Below are 26,605 nucleotides of genomic sequence, written 5' to 3'. Positions count from 1 at the left end.
TGAGAGTACAGAGTTGGAAAATTAGGTATTAGATACATCATCTAAAGTAGAGATGATGCTATGCCATGGTATATCCACAACACAATCTTTCAAGGAGTTTTTTTGCTGTTTTGCCTATATTGTGATAGTGAAGTGCGAGAAAGAGGGGTGGGCAAGACCGGTCTTCGAGCTGGGATTCGAACTCGGGACACCCGTAGCGCAATAAGACATTTTTTTAAAAAACTGATACCAATTTGAACACTAGTGTATAGAGGTACATAAACATTTTTGTACAAAGATTTCGCCGGCTTGGAATTATAAGGGTCTATCTGCAATTTTTGTCAAAATGGAGTTATTCACATTCACATTGTTAGAAAACAAAAATGGATCTATCTACAGAAGTCTATGGAACGCAAAAACTTTGAAGCTTAATATCTCAAAAGTACTCAGAAATCTTATAGAACCTTATTATTCCAAGGCTGTGTTTTGTTCTGCCAACAATTCAATTTGATTGACTGCGATGCAATGAAATCTAAAATCGATTTGTGCTTATTTTCCTTTCTTGCACTAATGCCAGACTAATTCATTTGAATTATTTATGAATTATTTACACATAATCTTATCTTTTGATTTGCAATGATCATTAGTTCCAAATACAACAGAAACATCTAATTAGATGAAGTATCTTTTGTTTGTAACTGATTTAATTTACTTGACTGTATGAAAACAGACAATGTGACTGGTTCTTTAAAGAAGTTCACTTCCAGAACGAAAATGTCCTGATAATTTACTCACCCCCATGTCATCCGAGATATTTATGTCTTTCTTTCTCGACTCGCAAAGAAATTTTCTCCATATAGTGAACTTCAATGGTGGGCCAACGGGATGAAGGTCCGAATTGCACTTTCAATGCAGCTTCAAAGGGCTCTACACAATCCTGATGAATAAGGGTCTTATCTAGCAAAACGATTGTTCATTTATTTTGAAAAATAAATAATGATATACTTTTTAACCACAAATGCTCATTTTGCACTAGCTCTGAAAGTGATTACTTAAAGGAGTAGTTCACTTTCAGAACAAAAATTTACAGATAATGTACTCACCCCCTTGTCATCCAAGATGTTTGTGTCTTTCTTTCTTCAGTCGTAAAGAAATTGTTTTTTGAGTAAAACATTTCAGCATTTCTCTCCTTGTAATGGACTTCTATGGTGCCCCCGAGTTTGAACTTCCAAAATGCAGCTTCAAATGGCTCTAAACGATCACAGCCGAAGGGTCTTATCTAGCAAAACGATGGGTTATTATCTTAAAAAAAAAAAATACAATTTATATACATTTTAACTTCAAATGCTCATCTTGTCTAGCTCAGCAAGAAGATTTGAGATTAAAAAGTATATAAGTTGTAAATGTTTTTAGAAAACAACCCATCGTTTCACTAGATAAGACCCTTTTTCCTTGGCTCTGATCATTTAGAGCTCTTTGAAGCTGCATTTAAATTGCGTTTTGGAAGTTCAAACTCGGGGGCACCATAAAAGTCCATTATATGGAGAGAATTCCTGAAATTTTTTCCTCAAAAAACACCATTTCTTCACGACTGAAGAAAGAAAGACATGAACATCTTGGATGACAAGGGTGTGAGTACATTATCTGCAAATTTTTGTTCTGAAAGTGAACTACTCCTTTAATGCGAGAGGTCGAGCTAGTGCAAGATGAGCATTTGTGTTTAAGAAGTACAGTCATTTGTATTTCCTTAGAAAATGGCCAATCGTTTAGCTAGATAAGACCCTTATTCCTCAGCTGGCATCATGTAGAGCCTTTAAAGCTGCATTGAAACTGCAAATTATCAGGAAATTTTCATTCTGGAAGAAAACTTCTCCTTTATTATGTTACAGCTCAGTTACATTATATGTAAGAAATAATTGACAACGAAAGAGAGCCAATTAGGGGCCATGAGCTGAGAAACCAAAATTGCCTTGATCTTTTGAACTATAAGACATATAACATCATGTAAGTTTCAGAACTCAAAACTTTCTTGTTAGTCTAAAAACAGTTTATATTGAAGCCAATCTGCCAAGACAACAGGTTGTGGAATGTGCCATTCTATGATGTAACAGTGTGCCTAAACACCGGCTCTGCAAAAGAAGATTAACACCTGCTTCTACATCACTGCCCGTTTAGCCCCGTCCACCGATTCACGCATGCAGTGTAAATACTGAGAGGCAAACGCAGGTCTGCGCAGAAACCAAATGATAAAGATGGCTCAGAAGACAAGAAGATGCAGTGCCAAGTTGTGGACAAACAGTCTTTTTCACATTAGGAAAGAGTGGATGAATATTATTTTTAATGAAGTTCCAGACCATGTCACTTCATTTTAACACAGATTTGTTTACAAACAACAAACAATTTGTCACAAGATTTTCAGGAAGACTGAAACTAAAAGACTATGCTGTGCTGGCTATATTGGATCAGACAGTAAGTGTTGCAACACACAAGTGTGAGTAACTGTTTTTATTATGTAGACACTATTGCTTTGTCTGTTATTACAGATCATTTGATATGTACTAAGTGATATTTATGCATTCATCTATGAAGAATGTAGGCTGTCAAACATACACAAGTGTTAGCCAATGGGTGTTTACTTTTGAGTCTACAATCCGCCTTGCCCATTCAAACAGGGCGTTCTGATGAGGAGGAAGTAGCTCATTACTTCTAAATTATGATGTTTTTTGATGTAAAAATTAGAAGTCGACTGATGTATCGGTTTTGCTGATTAATCAGCACCGATAGTTGATTGGCGGAACTATCGGTTGATACGAGATCTCCTGGATGCAGCGCTGGGCTTTTGTTCGATTGTGACTAAAATATTTTGTTATTTTAATTAGATATTCATCAAGTGTTCTAGAACAGAAGAATATGATACAAATATGATGTAATTTCAATACTATGGCTTTTGTGTAGATGTTTGTATGAATGTCTATATGAAATTGTAACTCTTCACAATAAGAGTCTATTTTTAGCATTAACTAAGATTGATAAAACCTGTAGAACAGACGTATTTTTCCTGGTTAATGTGTTAATTTCAACATTTACTGATATTTTTCTAATGTTTAAGTTGCTTTTGTTAACATTAATAAGCTATGAACTTACTTTAATGCTCAATATATAATTAATATTAATACATTTTCTTACAAAGTATGGTCCGGTCTCTTATTTTAAATAGTAGACCACTATTTTAGTTTCCGTTCATTATCCATTTTACTAACTTTTGGCCAGTGTGGTCCAACCTAGCTATCGGTATCGGTAAAATCCAAAATCGGTCGACCTCTAGTAAAAATCTTCATTTTGACATTAGAAGTGGACCTCAGAGAACACTTAATAACTAGTGGATTCTGATTGACTATCAGTGTTTCATTTATCAGCTGGAAAAAATTGTTTTGAAAGTGATTCTAAATGTCTTGTTCCTCTGTGTCGCTATTGTTATAGCTGTGGTGTGGACTTCCCTATTTCAGAGAATTAGAATGATTATTAAAAACATTCTTAAGCATATAGTATTTGTGAACACGTTTTTTTAGTCAGCAAGGACGTATTACGTTATTCAAAATTGACAGTAAAGACTATTAACGTTACAAGATTTCCATTTAAAATGTGGTTCTTTAGAACTCTATCAAAGAACCCTGAAAAAAAATTGTATCATGATTTTACCAAAATTATTAACTAGTACTTTAGCTGTTTTCAACATTGATGAATCACAAGAAAGCCTATGGCATCTTATGTATGTATGAGTGCATGCATGAGCGTGTGTGTTTGTGTGTGTGTGGGAGAGAGAGTAAGACGTGTGTGTCATTCAGAATGAAATAAATGAGGAAGAAAAAGTGAGAGGAGTAAACAAAGAGAAAAGACAGTGTGAAAAGGAAAAGAAAGAGGTGAATGTTTGTCTGTGTGTTGGCAGAGTCAGATAAATGAGAAGAGAGGAATCAGTATAGAAGCTGTGTAAAATCGCTCTTTCTCTCTTTCTCAGATGCTGCTACATAAATACCTTTTATACTGACCACCCTGTCACACAATAACACTCTGCCCAGCACACACACACACACACACACACACACACACACACGGTGTTTTATCAAACACCATTATAAACACACAGTGCTCTCTGAATGGAGGAAGTCCACACACACATTTGTTCACTCTTATCTCTGCAGCCCGTTGGCCAAACAGACCTCTGTTGCTACGGTTACCCCATTTACCCATGTAAATGGCCGTAACCCATGGCTACTCCAGGTTACGCACGATATCCCACAGTAACACGTGGTTAGCCAAGGTGACATGCCGTCATAGATGAGGTTACATAATGCAGGATTGTAGAGTATGAGTCTGTAGTGGCACAGATGACTGCTTTAAAGACTTTGATCTGCCGTCTGGAGAAAAGAGGGAAATGTTTTTTCTTTTTATATCTTTATGACACAGACAGCAACTAATGACTCAGTCTAACAGCAGTTAGGACGTATAAAACAGGACACAACAGCCAGCCAGTCTCCTTATATGAAAGATATGAAAACAAAAGCCCATCAGTTTCATTCATTCTGTGCTGAGGCTGAGTGACTTTATAAATACATGTGTTGTTGAGTGTTCAGACACAGGTCATCTGACTATCAGCATGAAGTGTGGTTCACATTGCAGCTGAAAGCGGAAGTCAGACCGACATTACAATCGCTACAAACCACAGCTCGCGTGACGTTTAAAGGCTGCTAAATCAGAATTTCAAAGCAGTGCTTCCTGCACCACTTTTCATGGCCAATAAAATGGCAAGATAATGGCAATTGAACAATGAGTCTTCACAAGGAATTAACATATGAGCCAGTTGTTTTAATGACTCATTCAGAAATCTCACTCACTAAATGCATCACTTTGAATCATTCCGATGAATCCTTCACTGAATGAACTCTAAATAAAACCCATCAGAGCGGTTACTGCACTGCAATGTCTCACTCACTTTCATCTGCAATTTAACATTATAGTCAGGGAAACTCAAATCAGTATTATGACGCGTTGTTAAAAAAAATGACTATATTAAAAAATATATATATATTATTATTTATTATTAGGTCAACTGAGGGACTCATACGCAACTATTACAGAAGGTTTAAATGCTCACTGATGCTCCAGAAATAAAAACCATGCATTAAGAGCCAGGGGGTGAAAACTTTTGGAATTTGAAGATCAGAGTAAATTTAACCTATTTTGTCTTCGGAAAAACATGTATTATCTTCTATAGCCTCTAAAGGGCAGAGGTAAATGATAGATGTATGTAAATGTAATAGATGCATATGAGTCCCTCAGTTGTCCTCAGTGAAAAAACACAGATCTCAAAATCATACAGTCATTTTTGGTAAGGGTTCAAATACACAAAAATGCTGAAAAAACAGAATTTGTAGGACCTGAAAGATTTTGTTGAAGAACAGCAGGCAGTTTAACTGTTAAGGAACAAACATAACCAAGTATCACTAAACAAAACGAAAACAAAAACAAGCTGTGGATCATTTAGGTAACAATCTAGTATTAAGTTTTGAACAGGGTAATTTCTATAAATGTAACTATTGTTTTCTATTGTTGGACTATATGTAAACATCTTTTATGTGAAATATCTTATTCAGACCAGTACTAAATAAATAATAACATGAACAGAATTTTGTATGATCCCTCTTATTATGGTCAAATTCTGCAGATTCTGAAAGGTGGGAGTAAACTTTTGACCTCAACTGTATTTTTAAACAATATTTAAAAAATAAATAAATGCATAAATAAAAAACACAAATGCACATTTTAATATTACATTGATATTATTTATTAATTATTATTACTTTATGTTTGCAAAATAACAATAACGAAAATACACACACACACACACACACACACACACACACACACAGACACAATACATTAATTCAGATATTTTGTATATTTTTACACACACTAATGTATATTTTTAACTTGTTGTCCAATGAACATCTTGAATATATTCATAAAATATATAATTAAACATTAAATATTTATTTAAAAACCAAAAGCAAATTATACAAATTGTCAGATGAACATCAGTCAAACAACTTTTTTACTCCAACGAGACCGATTAAAACCACTGCACCCCAACTCTGACTGCATAAAGCAAGTCAATCACTATCAAGTTCTCACCATTGTTGTGTGTGACATGCATCAGATGAGTCATAAACAGTCTGAGCAACAGCACTCATATGGTTTCTATGGACTCACCAGGGCGGGTTGCAGTCTCCTCTTCTCCTGGCCGCTGCTGCTGCCGTTTGTGCCGGTTCTTTTGGTGGCCCAGACGAGTTCCTGCTCCAACAAAACCACCTCACATTCCTCTCGGAGTCTCCTCCACTTCCTCTCTGCGCTCTGCTCGCCGTCCCAGTGCACACACACCTAACACATGGAGAGAGCGAGAGCGAGGGTTAGTAGGTTGCGGACGCATGTACAGATACACAGGTGCACAAGCATACCCGCAGCATATGTGTTCACAATTAACTTGATTGATGCAGCTAATTATTAGATGATTCAAAGGTGATAAATCTAATAAATTAGAAACAAATGTCAGAACGCCAACAGCATACTTAACCACTTGCACAAAAATGACAATGTGAAACGGAAATGAAATAGATTGCACACAAACATATGTGCTGCGTATGTCTACATGATGAAAGGACATTCTCAGACCACACACCAGATCACACAATCCTGTCCACATCAAGATACATATTTTCATTGCTAACTCAATGATGTCACTCTTATTTGTCACCCAGCGTCACAAGCGCTGCGTCTGACTGATGACTGAGCCAGACGAAATTAAAACTCGCTCACCGGCTGCAATGAGCCATCTAGCTCTACTGCAGCATGACAATATGGCTCAATCTGTGACAGATCTGAATCACAAAGTCACCCAGCAGAAACTCACTATGAATACTTCACTGAGGCACAGCTCCACTCGCAGTGATTCAAAATTCATGTTAACTGAGACAACATTAGCAGGTAAGGGTAAATAAAGAGTACTTCAGATCTGGTCCATGTGGAAGGAGAATGAGATGAATCTGGCTGGGCTGGTAATAAAGCCTTTAGGGTGGAATACACTACACGACTTTTGCCATGACGCTGGTTGCCGAAAGTCAGAGCCAGTCTGCAGATTAGAGTTGACAGATTTAACAGAAAATTGCGTAGTGTATGATGGTCACAGGTCTGCATGAGTTTTGTTTATTTGTGTTTGTGATTTTGTGATTAGAATGAAGTTAAAGTCTGGTAGTGTGTGATGCTCAGTCGTAGATGTATGATGGCCTGTTTTCTTCTGTGATTATTTACAAAGTTAGTAAGTGTAATGACGCATAACTTTTTAAAATCTGTTCAGATTTTAAAAGTCGTGTAGTGTATTCCAGTTCCAAAACTTTTTTGGGCATTTTAAGTTCAATTCAAATGCTTGAATGTTCACACTGAATGTTTGCATTTAGAAATTTCATTTGCATAATTGATTCAGAACGTTCAAATATCATGGGACTATTTTATTTTTTTAAATTTAAATGTTTAATGCAACTATTACAGAAGGTTCAATCGCTCACTGATGCTCCCGAAGAAAAAAAAGATGCATTAGAGCCAGGGGTGTAAGCTTTTGAACAGAATGAAAATGTGTACAATTTTATTATTTTGTAGAAATATCATATATTTTCACTTAGTACTGCCCTTTAGAAGCTACAGAAGATACTTGCATGTTTCCCAGAAGACAAAATAAGTCCAATTTACCCTGATCTTAAAATTCTAAAAGTTTTCACCCCCCGATTCTTAATGCATTGTGTTTCCTTCTGAAGCATCAGTGAACGTTTGAACCTTCTGTAATAGTTGCATATGAGACCCTTAGTTGTCCTCAGTGTGAAAAGATGGATACAGTCATTGTTGGAAAGGGTTCAAATAGACAGAAAATGCTGAAAAACCAAAGAATTTATGGGATCTGAAGGATTTTTTGAAGAACTGCAGGCAGTTTAGGACAAACAAAGGACTCATGAACAACTATCAATAAACAAAAAAAACACAGAACACACTATATGTAAACATCTATGTGAAGGTCAGTACTAAATAAAAAATAACATGCATTTTGTATGATCCCTCTTATTTTGGTAAAACTAGTAACATTTTGCAGATTCTGCAAGGTGTATGTAAACTTTTGACTTCAACTGTATGCAACTGAGCTGTGTGAAATGCTTTTTGGAAGTTTCGAACTATCACCATTAGCATATAATGAAACTAAAATTGATTGACAGGTGATCTGACCAATCATAACGCCCATTCTGACATTTTGTCCGACAAACAAACTATTAGTAGATTAACGTTGGTGGACTTTAACTTGGAAATGGTGTGTTTTGAGTCTTTCCGTGGCAAAAACAAGATAGCTTCTGATGTTAATTCATGTTTATTTCAAGCTATAACTTGTACAGAGGAAGAAGTGATCGCATAAACTCACAACACGTTGAAGAGCTTCAAAACGGGTTGAAAAATGTCAAAATATGAAGACTTTGTTTAATACCTCAAGTAACCTGTCTGTCAGCGAGTTGCTACTTATCTTTTTGCTCTGCGATGTGTTTTTCACTGTGAGAGTGAATGGCTTGTCGGACATAGCAACAGTAACGGTGTGTTCACACGGGGCGCAAGCGTCAACGCTTCCCATTGACTTTGAATGGGTGACGTCAAGCTTTGCCGAAAGGAATTGTGGATCCGTCGGCGGCACTTCACTCGCGTTGCTCGCGGCAGAAGTTGAGAAATTTTCAACTTCTGCCGCGAGCAACGCCAGTGAAGCGCCGCGTCAGCCAATCAGATCGCTCTATGCAAATACAGTGGCCAGGCGGCAGCCAATCACGTTCATTCTGTTCAAGAGCAGCATTTCATTGGCCGACGCTGCTATGACCATAAACGTCAGCCACGCCTTCCGTTAAGCGTTGACGCTTACGCCCCGTGTGAACACACCGTAATGGGGAGCAGGTATTTGCGAAAGTTCATTTGCGTTTGAACGTTTAATTTAAACTTTTAAATGCTGGACATCTGTATAGCCTGAAAGCACTATGTTACTCAGCATACACGTGTCTGCAAAATACATACATGCTAATTAGAATGTTCATTATTTTTGAGCATTCCAGGTACATTTGCAAGTTTAATTTGAATGCTTGAATGTTAGTGAGAACATTTGTGCGCTGAAGGTTCATTCAAATGTTAACTTCCACATTTTCTTGCTTTATAGTCATAATCAAGCATTCACCACATTGTGAAACACTCATAATGGGATCATCTTGTGTTTTTGAATAGAAATCAGAAATGGTTATGGAGAGACAAAAGAGAGTCACAGTGCCTCTACATTGCTCTGGAATAGCAAACTTCACACATAATTAAGCATTCAGACACATGTCTGTGTCTGAGTGTGTGCGTGCGTGCCAGACAGATGACGTCTCACACCCTACACAAGAATAAAAAAGCCTTAAAATATAATGCATTGCAGGGACACATGTTGCCATTGGTCAAGATCCTCTAAGCGTGAGAGAGAGAGAGAGAACGGAAAGGACCATTTTTGAGTTGCTATGCTACCAACATCTCTCTCTCTCTCCCTCTGATTATTCTTCCACCCCTGTATCTCTCCATCTCCCTCAACTCTTTCTTTTCTTCCTCCTGTCTTTCATCCTCACCTTTCCCCTTCATCTTCTCACTGTCTCTTTCACACAAAGACACACTCAAACTCTCTCTCTCTCTCCCGGTGTAAGGATGCGTGTCGGACACTGAGGTGAATTACGTGCACTCCTGCCATTATCTGCGAGATGTGTGTGCCTGACCGAGAGTGTGTGTAAGAAGGGGGAGCGTGAAAGGAAAACAGCAATTATTCATTTAGAGGAGATCATTAGTCATAGGAACTAGTCCAACTGCCTTTTGAAACCACACACACACACACACATTCACACAGAGCTTCATCTGTCCTGCCAATGTGAAGTGAGACTACCATCGCGTCAGGTTGTCATTTTTCACAGCGGCTGTTTTTTCTGCCGCGCGTGTAATTACAATGATGTATGTGTGCCGTCTTTGGGTGTGTGTGTGTGTCTCTCAGATGGTATTTACAAGTGTGAGTGAGCTAACAAGAGGCTTTTTCCTGCTATTCTCACACGTGTCGGATGTGTGTGCGCGCCGAGCTGCTCGGCCATGAAGCGTCGACAAGCTGTAACAGGTCAGAGAAGCGTTACACACAGTCACATGGGCGCGCACACACATGCATACAAACTCACAGGCGCACCTGCAAATCAACTCAAGCATTGCATACTCACACTCCTGCAGTATCTCTTATTGACAGACTGCAGGAGAGAAACATTTACACACTCTCTCTCTCTCTCTCTCTCTCTCTCTCAGTAAACACTTCCCTGAGGCTTGTGGGAGGGAAACATTCACCGGCATCAGATTTCAGCCTGGACCACGTCCAACGCTCCGGCAGAAATGTGCTTATAGAATCAGCATTTATACACACACAAACCTGACACTGCCTTCCTGTCTGACAAACCGCACACTCTTTTTTTTTACTGGTGGTTTTTCATGAGATGTACGTGCAAATACATTCTGCTACACAAGCGAGGAATGAATGAGAAGGGTCTGCTTGTGTTCCTGATGAAACCGACACTGTGTGTGTGAAAGGCGAGAGAGAGAAAGAGAGTCTGGGGAATAAAAGCATGCTGCCAACATAGTAGCATGAGACTATCATGTGACTTTGTGTGAGCGTGTTCGTGTCTGTTGTACATACTGTCTTTAGCGCTGAGTGCAAACACACACACACACACACACACACACACATTCACAAACTCTGTGATCCACGGAGGCGCCTCACTGATCAATAATTTACTGAGCGGAGAGAGAGGGAGGAAAGGTGGGCGGGTGAGAGAGAGAGAGAGACAGACAGAGAACAAGAGAGAAAAAAAGAGACAGATGAAGACAGTGAAAATGTGAGTGTACATGTTTATAAAGTCAGCTCACATCAGAGCTGCATGATTGTACGCATTTGTATGACAAGCATTTGGTAGCTTAGGACTGCAACAGTCGCCGATTTGTCATTAAAATTAGCACATTTCAAAGTAATAGTGTGTGTAATTTGCAATAATTAAATTGTAAATGAAACAGATAAATACAATTTGGTATTGATTTATATCATTCTATTTTCTACGATTTTACATGATGTAATTATTTCTATGAATAGAAAAGCAATTAACATTAAATTTGCAACATGTGCAACATGAACACTGAGATGTAAAGCCAACTATTTATTTAAGTTGATGAATTTTATAATACAGTGTTATTACACTTTGCTCAAGTTGTGAGTTTGCAATCAAAATCTAATGTGATGAGATAGTTTCAAAAGTTTTATTAATCACGATTAATCGCATGGAAAATAAAAGTTTCTGTGTACATAATATATAAGTGTGTGTACTGTGTATATGTATTATGTATATATAAATACACACACATGCATGTATATATTTAAGAAAAGTATGTTATGTTTATATATTAAATGTATTTATATACAACAAAGTATATAAATATACATGTAAATACATGTAGGCTAAATGTTCTCAAAATGTATACTGTATGTGTGTGTCTTTATCTATACATAATAAATATACACAGTACACACACATATATATTATATAAACAAACACTTTTATTCTGGATGCAATTAATCACGATTAATTGCTGTCCAGCACTGTTTTTAATGTTTAAAAAGACTCTTCTGCTCACCAAGTCTGTATTTATTTGATCAAAAATGCTGTAAAAACAATAATATCATGAGATATTATGACAATTTAAAGTAACTGTTTTCTACTTTAATATAATTTAAAATATAATTTGTAGCTGTGATGGCAAAGCTGAATTTTCAGCATCATTACTCCAGTCTTCAGCGTCACATGATCCTTCAGAAATCATTCTAATGCAGAAACATTTCTAATTATTATCAATGTTGACAACAGTTGTGTTGCTTAATATTTAGAATACAAGTCTTAATAACATTATAAATGTAAATGGGTCAAAGACTGCTTTAAATTGTTATTTTTCCCCAAAAAATATTTAAAAGTTTTCTGTTTAATTTAACTGCATTTTTTTTTTCTGAGCAAAAAAAAAAAATAAATAAATCATACATTTTTTCCTAATTTACAGTCTTGTCAGGTATATTAACAACAAAAATCAATTTATGACATATTAAAATCCCAAATACTAATTAGTTGTAATTCTACATTAAAAATTTGCCACTATCCTAGGTTTTGCCCATCTGTCAGCAAGACTTTAAAACACAATAAAGTTTAATATGCTCCCTTATTCTTTTATATATCTGAATGTACAAGTCAGAATAAGCATGTTGTTTAAATTTTTGAATATTTTATGAATATTGTGTTACACTGAATGACAGTGTAACATTATTTCAACCAAATTTTGACATTTTATTCTCCAAAAACTTATAAAGTAGACATTTTACTTTCTACTTCACTTTCCACTGCTTTCTATGGACATAAAATCACTTTTGTACATTTCTTTTGACATAGACATCTAAACATCTTTGACCAAAATATTATTTGTTTCTTATAATTATACAATTATACTCCTCTGCTGCAAAAAAAAGTGTGTTTATCAGTTTTTGTCAGAACGCATTACGACTGAAACCAACAGAGACAGACTCTGTCAGTAGCTCTGTTTCCATCACCCTGTTTTAAGCGCATTTTGAAGTATCACATTAGAAACGATTGATGGAAATACCAAAATGTGGAAAAAATCCCTTTATTCGCAAAAACATTTTGAGGTGGTTTTTGAATTGAGTGAAAAAGGGTTAATGCAAATAATGTGAGATGGAAACTTCCTCCACATGCACCAAAAAGTCAGGTGACTTTGCATTATGAGACAGGACAACTTGACTAACCAGTGGACCAGTGGTCATTCTGAAATGCCTGAGCAAACTCTGCCGTCAAAGTACTTCTGTATAATTGTCTCCCAGAACTGTCTTAGTCAACTGCGTTCCCAAACTGGCATCCGGCTCCGAAAGCAGTGACCACATTTATTGTGTTCCGTCTGCTTTCTCTGAGGCGTAGGCGCAAGCAATTTATTATATATGAAAATGATTGCACTGTATTCAGTGGCATCTCCAACTTTTCTTAGTGATATTTAGAGCCAGTTCATCAGGAAGTGTTGATTTTGTTCTCTTTGACTCACTGGATGGAAACAGTGCTTATTCACAAATGTTTTATGTGATATTCCAAATTCGTAACTTTGGATGGAAACCCGGCTAGTGAAGGTCTGGTGGAGTGTGTGCGGTTAGGTGTGGAGAAGGACTGCATGTGAGTGTGTGTGTCATAAAGGAGTGACCCAGACACACTGATTTAATGCCAGCAAACATGATAGTGATGTGATGAGCTACAGTTAGTGTGCATGACAAGAGAGAAAGACAAGAGAGGACAGCATGTCCTTTAACTGCCTCATATAATACTAAGCAGCGGCAGGCATTCTTTCACAGGGAGAGTGAGAGTTGGACACCTTGTGCGGCTGTTGGCCAGCACTCCAGTCCCGTGACTGTGATTCTGTCATGCATGATATTCCGCAGTTTAAACAAACTCTCTCTCTTCTGTCTGCCAAACACACACTCACCCTCTCCTTCTATCTCGCCTTCACACTCTCTCCTCCGCACATATAAAGACACACAAACATTCACACAGATAGTGTGAGAGTCAAAGAGATGCGCACGATTACACGAACATCCGAAACAACCACACACCCTGCCACCAAACTCCCCAGGGCTGTTAAATCAAAAGACAGAGATGATTTCTGCAGGACTAATAGGAGGTTCTCTTTCACACACACACACACACACACACACACACACACACATCAATGCAAGAAATGCATCATCAGAAGGAGAAATGACAGTGTGGGAGTTAAAACAGCTTTGTATTGGTGTGTGTATGTCTCAGTAGAGCTTAAATCTACAATCACACAGCCTGAGCTGGACTTCTTACGTATTTCAGGAGATAAGCTAGAGCTTGCGCACACACACACACACACACACACACACACACACACACACACACACACACACACACACACACACACACACACGCACACATGCAAAATCTGTCTGGTCTGCAGAATCACACATTGCTTCCCTGGCAAAGCTTCAAACCATCTGCCAAAGGTCAAAGGTCAAATGAAAAGAAAGCTGTATATAAAGCACACCAACACAGGCATTCTGCAGACCGACAGACTGAGAGGGTCACATAAACATATAAACAAGAATTCACAACTTAGGCATTAGAAAGAGAGACGTTTTGCTTCTCTCCGCATGAGCTGATGAAATTCAACCCGTGTCTCTGACACTGCAGAACCATATATCCGTGTCTGTGTGTGCGTATGTGGGTGTGTAGACCGACAAACACACGTGCAGAGAGCTGGAATACGGCCCTCAGTGCGAGCACATGCACGGACGGGGAGGGGGAGAGCAGTGCTTAAATAGAGCACAGTACAAACACACACAACCGCAGAAAAAGACAAGACAGAGACGAGGCCAAGCAGTAACATCTGGCTTTAGTTAATGCAGCGCAGAACAGAATTAGAGCGCTATCAGAGCGAGTCGATAAAACACACACGCAGCTGAAATTAATAAATGTCCGCATCAGACGAATGATATCACAGGATGAATATCACTGCAACATGCACACTTGTGCAATCCAAACAGAAACACTGTCTGCACAAATAAACCCTCCATCAAACTGTGTGTGCAACTTTTTCAGTGGGTATGACTGTGATATAGATTTGTAACTAGTTCCAGAGGCTGAGCGATATTCTGAATACAGTCTTGCGAAAAGGTATGATGTGCATTCACATAATCACATTATAGAACTGTCTATTTTACATTTTAGCAAATTGGTGGCTAATATGTATGAATATGTACTGGGTTGATCTTAATTCATGCAAAATCGATAGGATGTGTCCCGCGAGATCTGACTGGTCTCGCGAGAACGTGACGATATCATGGCAAAATATTGGCCAGTGTTTACATTAGAGCTGCATGACTACTCTTTAAAATATCATGATCTCTATTCAAACACCCAAGCGAACTTATTCGTGAATGAAAAGGATTCAGCGATGTCTATTACAAATGTTTCGCGCGCTCCACTGACGCTTACGATGTGAAAGTTATTGAAGACATTAAAATCTGCATTCTTACGGCTGTGGTTTCAGAAAGCAACGCAAACAGTCTTTTTAACCACATAATCATCATTATTTCTTTGTTACAGACATTTGAATAGCATAAGTACTGGGATAAAAGCTTACAGTTTGGGTATAAACATTTATTGTCTGCAGTAGTGATCAAAACGAAAGTATCTTCTAACAGGTATGTAGAGTAACACTTTGTCCTAGTCCGTCAGGAGGTGGCGACAACTGCACGTTTAAAAAAGTATTTGTCATTGAATTTTACATTCAAGAGATTCCAACAGTAAAACAAGCCTTTATTAATTGAGACACTGGCTCCTTCATATATTTTTTTTTTTATTTTGTTAAAATATAGACTTAAGCAATGAACATTCTGTCAGAAACACTAGTAAATTACGTAATTTTGTTTAGATTTTTATTCCTTTTTTCTTCAGAATGGAGATCTTCAGTTTATAAAAGAAAATAGTTTTTCAATTTATCCAGAATCATGCAGCATTAGTTTACATGTTTATATAATATAATAGGGCTGGGCGATTTGGCCTAAAATCAAAATCTCGATTAATTGAACATTTTAACCCGATTACGATTAATGAACGATTATTTTATTCATTAATAAAATTATATTTAATTATATTTAAATAATATTTATTTTTTTGCCCTCATAGTTCACTGACAAGTTTTGTACAGTAAATATGCTCACATATTACAAGTGAGAGATTTTTGAATGAAGGGTGCACACACTATCTACTATCTATGATTATTTATTGAACATCAGTGTTGAACAACTGAAATTAAAGCACACATTGCTTAAAACGAAAAGTCACATTTTTCTTAAATTAGTGAAAATAAATAACTTGCACTTTTGGAAACAAAATAAATTATTTATAAAATAATAATAAATATTAAAAGTAGAAAATAAGCAGTATCTCTTCTAAATAAAATTACTCTTGTATATCCTGTAAATACTTTTTACTGTATAAATACTGCTTAAGCTCTCCATCGACATGTCAGAGGAATAACGTAACGTAACGGAGCGGGGCCACCTGACTCCACACGCAGTAATGTTTTTAAAGGGAAAGTAATTGAAATAATTGATCTGGAAAAATTTGATCGATTATAGGTTCTGAATGTCGATTTCGATTACTTTTCGATTAATCGCCCAGCCCTATAATATAATATAATATAATTCATTAAAATAGAAGTTTAATTTCATAAAGTACAAGTTCATATCAAAATGCACATTTTGTTGAATAAAATACAATTTTCCCCTATATATTTCATCACTGAGGATTTCATTAAAAAAAGTTTTAAAAACTCGTCTCGTCTCGTTCTCGTGAACCCAATCTCGTGTCTCGTCTCGTCTCGTGAGATAAGTGTCTCGTCACACCCCTAAAAATCGACATAAAATAGTTTTTCCAGTGACATCCGGTTGAGAGTCATTTTTTCCCTCAAAATTTTCCCTCACGCCAAATCTGTCAGTCCCATCCCATAAGACTTGAATTTATCTTTAAAATGCAAATAAAGGTATTTTAACAAAACCTGAGAACAAAAGAGCTAATTAAATCTGTTCATCATATGAAGTGACTGTGTCTCTTCAGAAGTCTTGAATTAAACCGCTCTGTTCATATGGATTACTTTTATTATACCGTTTTCAATGGATTATCAATGGATGTACAGAAATCTCTCATGTTTCATTAAAAATATCTTAATTTGTTTTTTTTTTAAATGAATGAAAGTGTACTTTTTCCATCACATTTAATTCATACAAGGTACAAAACCTGTCACTGCGGTGGTACCTTTTCAAAATGCACACTTTTGTACCTTTAAAATATCAATATGTACACTTTAGGAACTAATACAGTTGAGGTCAAAAGTTTACATACACCTTGATTTTTAATACTGTGTTGTTACCTGAATGATCCACAGCTGTGTTTTTTTTTTTGTTTTTTTTTGCGATAGTTGCCTGCTGTTCTTTAGAAAAATCCTTTAGGTCCCACAAATTCTTTCATTTTTCAGCAATTTTGTGTATTTCAGCCCTTTCCAACAATGACTGTATGATTTGAGATCCATCTTTTCACACTGAGGATGACTGAGGGACTCATATGCAACTATTACAGAAGGTTCAAATGCTTACTGATGCTGTAGAAGGAAACACAATCCGTTAAGCACCCGAGGGGTGAAAACTTTTTGAATTTGAGGATTAAGGTAAATTTAATTTATTTTGTCTTCCAGGAAACATGTAAGTATCTTCTGTAGCTTCTGAAGGGCAGTATTAAATGAAAAAAAAAAAAAAAAAGATTTTTTGGCAAAATAAGAAAAATGTACATCTTCAATTCTGTTCAAAAGTTTACACCCCTTGCTCTTAATGCATTGTGTTTCCTTCTGGAGCATCAGTGAGCGTTTGAACCTTCTGTGATTTTTGCATAGATTTGTCCCTCAGTTGTCCTCAGTGTGAAAAGATGGATCTCAAATCATAGTCATTGCTGGAAAGGGTTCACAAAAATGCTTTAAAACCAAAGAATTTGTTGGACCTTAAGGATTTTTCTGAAGAACAGCAGGGAGTTTAACTGTTCAGGACAAACAAGGGACTCCTGAACAACCATCAATAAACAAAAAAAAAAAAAACACAGCTGTGGATCATTCAGGTAACAACATAGTATTAACATTCAAGTGTATGTCATTTTTATAAATTCAACTTTTATTTTCTCTTGTGGACTACTGTATAATGTATATGTCTAATTTTTAAGTTTGCCATATTCACCCATCACCATTCAGAACTGCACCTATCTGTTTAATATAGTATATACTTTATCACACAAATATGATAAGAAACAACATCCCTTTATCATTCCATGACATTTTCTGTTGTAAAACTAAAAATAGAGCATAACTCAAGCTGTCAATCCAGGATAAATTGCAGATATTTGGAAATTCAAGCAAACCAGAGTTTGTGGTAAACCCATGGGAATACAGCACAGTAAAACAACAGGTTGTGAAGGAGATGAGAAGCACTAGGAGATATCTGTGTATGTGTGTGTGTCACACGGCAGGAGGTTGTAACCCAGGGAAAGCTGTCAGTCACACGGTTAAGCCGCTGTTGCCACGGGGATGTCGTCTAGCCAATGGTGTAAAAGACATGAGTTCCCAAAGACAAATACACACCAACATGCGCTTGCATGCACTTACAATCTCATGAAACACAAACACAGAAATACACCAGAAGAGAAAACCAACAGCTGTTGTGATAAACAAACAGAGCTGTATATTCCCAAGCTTTAAAAATAAAGCTACAACACCAGAAAGATTTTTCAACAGTAGAACCGAGGACGCAATCCAAATAAACATAGTCTACAGTACTATATAATAAGATTACAGCTCTATCTAAAAGAATTGACCTCACAGAGGGTGAACCAACCCTCAAACAGTGAGAAAATCCTGTTGGTGCGAGTTTACAATCACAAAGAGCTTGTTAGACAAACACACACATACACACACCCTACAGATATACAAGCAATCCTGCACCTGTACTGGGAAAATCAATGACAGATATGCACGCACATGAACGCAAGCCTCTGCCAACCAATCAAATCAAATATGATCTGTGCAACAACGCCAGTAACAACTAGTCAGACACTTTCTTATGCAGCTGGAAGCATATGACATATCAGAGAGAAGGAACAAATAAAACAAAAAACAAAGTTATTCTCTTTTTTTGCACCCTAGTGGAAAACATACTGTACTTTTGATTTACACTTTAAATGTCAATGATACAAACAGCCACAACTTGTTCAATCAGTAACGCTGTACGATCCTCAGAGGGTGATCTGCTCTTTTGCTGAGCACTAGTGTAGGAGGAAAGTGTGCCTTTGACCCTCATAATTAACTTCACAGTTGTAAAAATGCAAATATGTATGCTGCAGTGCACAGGGTGCCAGCAAAGGCTCAAACCAAATGAACTGTAATGGCTTTACCGAAGTTAACATGCATTTAGTGCATTTAGTAACATGCAGGGTTCCCGCAGCTTTCCACTAATGAATATCCATGGTTTTCACAGTCGTTCGTGATAGCTTTATGGATTTTTAAAAGCATTTTATAGAGTTCTCAATAAGCAATTTACTGCAGAATATTTTAGAGCTAAAATCTTTGGAAATGTATATTAACTCTTAACTTTTCAAGCCATTTTTGAAAACATACGTCTTGATTCATATGGATGGATATGTACATGCACATATCCCACACAAAGTGCATTATATCAAATTATTAGTTACTCGCCACAATGGTAAATTATGCGTAATTACACGCAACTAACCCTAAACCAAACCCTATAATAAGCAGATGTTATTAATTAATATTACTCAGTACCAAAATGTATAATTAAACTATAACAATGAGAGCTTTAAATAGAGTGTAATCATAATTTCTATTACTTTTTAAAGAAATCACTAGGCTATTTTAAAATCGCTGTTTCTTGGTTTTCCATGACCATGGGAGTCCTGGACGTTGATACGCACCAGAATAACTAACAAACGCTAGTAACACGTTGTTTTATTGAGAACTGATCTGCATTTTTATAGCAGTTTATACAATGCAGAGCAGCCTCACAGTGATAAACTGGAAAATAGCAGAATCGATTATGGAAACTGTGAAGACAATTCAGATTGAGGACAATAGTGTCATTATTTAGTTCAAGTCAGGTCAGTTCAGTTCAGTGTTGTATTGCTAATAGTTGATGTACAAGTATACACATTCTCAGAAAAGTACACACTAGTTATTCATTAATCATCTCGGAGTACTTACATATGTAAACACATTAACGCTGTAGTGCAAAGAGTATCCTTTCTATCTCAAAATCTGTTCATATTGATATATGGAAAGATAAAAGGAATGTGTGTATAAAATAAGACACCTTGTGATGAAGCTGTCTGAGTGCTGTGGTGAAGTGATGGAGTCATTAGGCGCTACAGCGGCAGTGCAGTAAACTGTCTCACAACAGCTGATTAGTCTGAGTGAAGTCCCGCTGAGCTATGACCACACACACACACACACACACACACACACACACACACACACACACACACACACACACAGTTGCTTTTTTTCTCTCTATCATAGTAACACGCCCAGCCTTCGACTCATAGTAAAAGCCGCCTGAATGTCTGTTGACTAAACAACTGCCAGAAACAAACATACCGCATTTCAAAACAATCCACTTTCGCTGTCATATCAGTAGTTCTGCCAAACTTTTTTTCTGACAAACAAGCTAAGGGCAATTTGTATAAGTTATAATAACTGGAAAGGTTTCAAAACAAGCGTATGTGTAAAAGTTGTGCTAAATAAAGGTCGTGAGGTAAGTTTTACCGTTAGCGCAGACGAGTCAGTGGTCGCTCGGATGACTCCGGCTCTCCAGCTCCAGTGCGAGATACCCGCGGGCTCCAGCGACTCTCCGCCGCTCACGTACAGGCAGCGCTTCCCCACCAGCTCCACCGCCATAGTCCCGCAAAAAGTGCGAGAAATGTCCACGGACGAGAAACAAACTTCCTCCTAGTGCGCTCTGCGGTGTTGACACATTGTTAAAATAGGGCGATTAAAAGAAGATTCTTGTGAGTTTGGGTACAGGGGGTTTAAAATCCCTGCATACGTCCTCTGGCGAACGCTGATGCCTCTGTGCGCCGAGAAACTGATTTACACTGGGAGTAGTAACAGTCATTATGGCTCCCTCTCTCTCGCTCACTCACTCACTCACTCACACGTGGTATTCATCCGCCACAGTTAAAGCACACAGGACTATCAGACCGCAGCGGGCAGACTTGTCCGTCCGCCAGACTTGAGTTCACTCCTCTTTTGGAGGCGCTGTCAGTGGCACTGCCACAGACTATACAGAAAACTAGTCCCGCGTCTGCGTTTATATCCTGAAATTGAACGTCCCAAACACATTACAGTTGGCTCTGAAATATAACTGACTGATGATTTTATAAGAAACTACAGTCACCTGGATAATTTTAACGACCTTTTAGCTGCCAAACATGTCACACTTCATGAATATATAAGATCAACTTAATGTAAAAGTATAAACAAGAACACGAAGCGGTAATCTGTTTGTTTGTTTATTTGTTTGTTTTGCTGGTTGCTTTGAGAATACAAACATTCATAATACAACTATACCTGAATTATTTTAGATACCTTATTTAACTCCTTTTTGGATTAACAAAAACATGGAGCAGATTGTTTGTTTATTTAGCCGTTTTGCTTGGAAAATGCACACATTCTAAATATACTTGAATTTTTTATTATAATAAGATAATTATTTTATCGACCATATAAGTGTAGCTGCATTAGAAATGTGTCAATTTTCTAAGCAAAACAGCTTGGTAAACGGTGATAAATAAATAAATAAATAAAATTACGCTACAGGTGTATTTATTTATTTATTTTGCTTAAAGAATTATTTTTATATTGTATTTACATTTTTACTGGGTAAATACATCTATAAATAAATAAATACGATCACGCTGCATATGTATTTATTTGAATGAAAATAAATAAATAAATACAATCGCTAAATATTTATTTATTTATTTTGCTTGGAGAATGCACACATTGCAAATATAAATACACCTGAATTATTTTTATATTATAATTGCATTAGTATTTTATCGATCACAGGTTTAGCTGGTGTAGTAGATGTAGAATGTGTCTATTCTCTAAGCAAAACAGTTGGGTAAACTGTGATAAATAAATAAATAAATAGCTTATTTATTTATTTATTTATTTTGCTTGGAGAATGCACACATTCCAAATATAAATACGCCTGAATTATTATACTTACATGATAAATAAATAAATAAGATAAATGCTGCATATTTATTTAAATAAATAAATATATAAGATCAGCTACAAATGTATTTATTCATTTATTTTGCTTGGAGAATGCACACATTCCAAATAAATACACCTGAATTATTTTTATATTATAATTACATGATTATTTTAACGATCATATAGGTGTAGCTGCACTGAGAATGTGTCCATTCTCTAAGCAAAATACCATCTGCAGCGGGATCTTATTTAATTATTTTAACCACAACCTTTTTCCTTGAATGCACACATATAGGTACTTGAATAAACAGTGGTAAACTGTAGTCTAATCTCATTCACCCTGTAGATTTAAGTGTTTTATTCCAAAGTAGGCCTACCATTTTGTTATGTAATTTCTAATTTGATCTGCCATCAGTTGGATATAATCATCTGTATGATGTTGCTAAAAGCATCCAAAAGTGGTGTTAGTGGTTAATTCTGTATCAGATGACTAAGTGTATACTCGGAGCGGTTGATGTCATTGGGCATGACTGCTGTTGTCATGTGAAGGGTAAAAATAAACTGACTTACGCAAGCATAATCATAGTTGTGTGTTAACAATGAGGAACTATTATTGCATATGTCTACATTCCAGGAACATCTCAAATGTTATGCCATAAAACTTTCTCCGTTTTTCAATGTTTAGGGATGGAAACAGTCCCTTGACAGAGAGGAAATAGCATTAGGAAATTCATAATGTAATTTGACTGCCCTCATGTGTCGTGCACCGGAAACGCAGCAAACCGCAAGGAACTGTCTTCTACAGAAATTATGAGAGATTTAGACCTTTTCTGAATATTTATAAATATGACTATACAAAAAATGTAATATATGTAAAAATGTAAGTGTCCTGTCATCAGTTTGCACCAAACAAGAGTATGACTTACTGCAATTATTTTAAACCGCATGGGGTTATTTTGCCACCTGCTGGTTAGATGTTGCCTAGCGCGGATTGACTTTGTTAGTGTGGTTTACAATCAGTGTTGGAAAAAGTTACTTTTAAAAGTAATGCATTACAATATTGCGTTATTGCCTAAACTTCGTTACTTTTTATGAAAAGTAATGCGTTACGTTACTTTTGCGTTACTTTTAAAATCTGGACAGGGCTTGCTTGTTTGTTTTTAATATAAAAAGTTCTATTTTTGGCAAACGTAAAAGCCCTTTTACACCTAAAGCTAAAGGGAAAGTAAATTTACGTCTGCACAGTAGAACACAGAAGAAGAAAGTTCAACGCTCTTCATCAATAAAAAAAGAACAAATCTTGAGTAATTTTTGCATATTAGTATGGTTGAACTGGATCATTAAAAGTCAGCAGCAAAGACGCTAATTAATAAAATGGGATTAAATATAAAGGATATTTGTATTATTTAACATTTAATTATTGCAGGTTTGCATAATATTCTGAGCTGCATTTCACTGTTTTTATTCATCTTGAGGAACACTGAATCTGTTTTTTTGTGACTGACGTTACTTATTTAAAAAAGTAACTCAGATAATTTCTTGTAAATTAAAAACTAATGCGTTACTTTACTAGTTACTTGAAAAAGTAATCTGATTACGTAACTCGCGTTACGATGTACAAGAGGCATCATTGTGTAAAAAAATATTTCACAGCTTTTGTTTACATTTGAACAAAAAGTCCAAAATTATTCATACCCTTTGCAAACTGTCACAGTCTATGGGAAAATCCAAAGTTCTATACCATTCCAAATAGTCCAAGCTGTTCTAAAGCATCTTTTACCCTGATTCACTGGGAAGACGTCACCCCCAACAGTTTACAATATTCATTTTTTATGACACTGAATTACATAAACCTGGAAAACCCTGGCATCTGCTAAAAAAAAAAATTAGTAAAACCAGCAGTTTTGCAGTTACTTCTAACCAGCAGGTCTCAAACTTTAAACTTTAAATTAAATTAACATTAAATGAAATAAAATATTTGACATAAATAATCGTGCTTTTCCATATAGAAAGCAAACAATTCTCATTGATCAACTTAATACACTAAAATACAAAAATACAAACTATTCTACATGCTTTAGGTTCATCTGATCGGTAATTCAGTAAAAAAATAAACACGTGGATGAAAAAAAATCTTAGAGGGATGTTTACAAATCTCACGCCGCACGTGACAGGGGCGTTACCTTTGTGGAGCTCGACCCCCCTTGTTCTTTCTTGCCCCATTCATTTCTCATTCAATACTTCCTGTGAAAGGTAAACAAATGGCGCTCTGCACTCCAAACTGTAAAATGATTCAAAATGTAAGCCGAATACGCTTCTTTAAGAGTTCAAAATGCCCGGACAGAAGAAAAAATATAACGTTCGCTTTCCACCCGTGAGTATTTCTTCATTTTCGTAGTTATATGAGCATTGTGTGAACTTGAAGCCTCCCACTAGCTGCTCAGACGAACGACACTAAACCTCTCAACTCATCCTCCTGTTCGCCTCATGACCAGGGACGCATCAAAAAAATAATGCAAAAGGATACAGAGGTTGGACGAATCGCTACAGCTGTGCCAGTCATCATATGTATCCTTTCAAAACACCCAATGCTTCTTCCCAATGCCCAATCTTCGAGTCTTTTGTTCTAACAACTCCTTAGTTCATCTATAGAACGTTGTGATTGGCTCAAACCAGTAAAACATCATTTTAACAACCAATGACATTGCTTTATCTATCTATCTATCTATCTATCTATCTATCTATCTATCTATCTATCTATCTATCTATCTATCTATCTATCTATCTATCTATCTATCTATCTATCTATCTATGTTGTTCATTATGTAGTCCTTCATGCTGCTACTATGTTCCATAACTTCATATTTAGCTAAAGCTTTAGAAATGTTCCTTAGATCTCTTCTCACCATGACCTGTCAAATAACCCAGTCCAGGAACAGCAGAGTGATGTCCATCAATCACATGTGAGTTTCCAAACAGATATACTGGTCTTAAATAACAACTATTCCTGTCCATTGAAATCTCTTTCACTTATTTATGTTTATTGTATGATCTTGTAGGAAACAGTGCATTAATTCAGAGAAGTTATTTGACTTCCTGAATGATTTGGCAGATCAGGCCTCAACTGCATCGACATCAGAATGCAAAACTAAGGGAAAATGGCAGTCACACAGGTACAACACAGTTTATCAAAACACACAGCTGCCCAGCAAATAATGAAAACGGGTACAAAGCATACAAGCAATGATTGTAATGAAATTATCTTTCTTTAGGAAACGGTGGCAAAGTGTGTCTATCAAAACAAGGTCACCGGAGAGGGAGGAGCCGCCCCAGAAGGCCACCAGTGATCTGGTTATCAACAGTGATTCATCCAGTGTGAGTGCAGTGTTATTGCAATTTTGACACAATGTTAAGGAATTTGACTGGAGTATTTGTGTTTTTAATCTTGACAGTGTTCTTCTTGTTTCTTTTTTAGGAGTCTGAGCTGTTCATCTGCTTGGAAACTCATTCACCTTGACCGGGCTTTTGAAAAGGTGAGATCTGTGCTGATATATTTTTAGGGCTGTCAAACGAATAATCGTGACTAATCGCAGCCAAATTGAAGTTTGTGTTCACATAATATATGAGTGTGTACTGTGTATATTTATTATGTAAACAGTCAAGCCTGAAATTATTCATACCCCTGGCAAATTCTGAATTAAAGTTACTTTTATTTTATTTTTTTGACCGGAAATGACACAGGCTTCTCCCAAAAGATAATAAGACGATGTACAAGAGGCATCATTGTGGAAAAATATATTTCTCAGCTTCTATTTACATTTGAACAAAAAGTGGCATGTCCAAAATTATTCATACCCTTCTCAATAATCCATAGAAAAGCATTTATTGGCTATTACAGCAATCAAACGCTTCCTATAATTGCTGGCCAGCTTTTTTTATGTCTCCACTGGTATTTTTGCCCATTCATCTTTAGCGATGAGCTCCAACTCTTTCAGGGTCTCCTTGCCATCACCCTGATCTTTAGCTCCCTCCATAGATGCTCAATTGGATTTAAGTCAGGACTCTGGCTGGGCCACTGCAAATCATTAATGTTTTTGTCTGCTAACCATTTGTTCACCACTTTTGCTGTGTGTTTGACAGTGGGGATGGTGTTTTTTTTACACCAAATGAAGGCTACATCATTGTGGCCAAATAATTCAATTGAATTTTTGTTGACTTGTGAGCAGCCACAGTGCACAGCCGCAGGTCCTCAGTGAGCTCCTTTGTCTTAGCCATGACTGTCCACAAACCAACAGCAGAGAGCTTCTGTTTTTCACCTGTTGAGTTGATTTAAACAGCTGTTCCCAATGAATCAGGGTAATTAGGATGCTTTAGAACAGCTTGGACTATTTGGAATGGTATAGAACTTTGGATTTTCCCATAGACTGTGACTGTTTGCAAAGAGTATGAATAATAATTTTGGACATGCCACTTTTTGTTCAAATGTAAACAAAAGATGAGAAATATTTTTTTCCACAATGATGCCTCTTGTACATCGTCTTATCATCTT

The 26,605-nt window shown here is 36.6% G+C and overlaps 2 protein-coding genes across 2 annotated transcripts in view; one reads left to right on the top strand and one right to left on the bottom strand.

Moving 5' to 3' along the window:
- jmjd1ca (jumonji domain containing 1Ca) overlaps positions 1-20,879 on the bottom strand; it is a 128,679-nt gene extending 107,800 nt beyond the window's left edge. Inside the window, exons 1-2 of the mRNA XM_073827005.1 lie at positions 20,599-20,879; positions 6,247-6,414 (exon numbers count right to left, since the gene is read on the bottom strand). Of these exons, the coding sequence (XP_073683106.1) occupies positions 6,247-6,414; positions 20,599-20,730 (300 nt within the window). The 5' untranslated portion in view covers positions 20,731-20,879. The remainder of the gene's footprint in view (positions 1-6,246; positions 6,415-20,598) is intronic.
- Positions 20,880-24,302: 3,423 nt separating this feature from the next.
- LOC141295277 (dr1-associated corepressor) lies at positions 24,303-25,686 on the top strand. Its single transcript, XM_073826488.1, has 6 exons — positions 24,303-24,430; positions 24,552-24,624; positions 24,926-25,019; positions 25,116-25,229; positions 25,329-25,431; positions 25,532-25,686. The coding sequence occupies exons 1-6, from the start codon at positions 24,389-24,391 to the stop codon at positions 25,571-25,573; spliced, it is 468 nt and encodes a 155-aa protein (XP_073682589.1). The 5' UTR covers positions 24,303-24,388; the 3' UTR covers positions 25,574-25,686.
- Positions 25,687-26,605: the final 919 nt, after the last annotated feature.

Source organism: Garra rufa, chromosome 21, assembly GCF_049309525.1.
Source record: "Garra rufa chromosome 21, GarRuf1.0, whole genome shotgun sequence".
Lineage (NCBI taxonomy): Eukaryota > Metazoa > Chordata > Actinopteri > Cypriniformes > Cyprinidae > Garra > Garra rufa.
This window is presented reverse-complemented; position numbering and strand designations above follow the sequence as displayed.

Excerpts from the sequence above, each read along its gene's own strand:
- LOC141295277 (XM_073826488.1), top strand. The coding sequence starts at position 24,389 with ATGCCCGGACAGAAGAAAAAATATAACGTTCGCTTTCCACCC. Across the intron at positions 24,625-24,925 it reads AGCTGTGCCAGTCATCATAT|CTAAAGCTTTAGAAATGTTC; the intron begins GTATCCTTTCAA and ends CTTCATATTTAG. Across the intron at positions 25,432-25,531 it reads TCAACAGTGATTCATCCAGT|GAGTCTGAGCTGTTCATCTG; the intron begins GTGAGTGCAGTG and ends TTTCTTTTTTAG.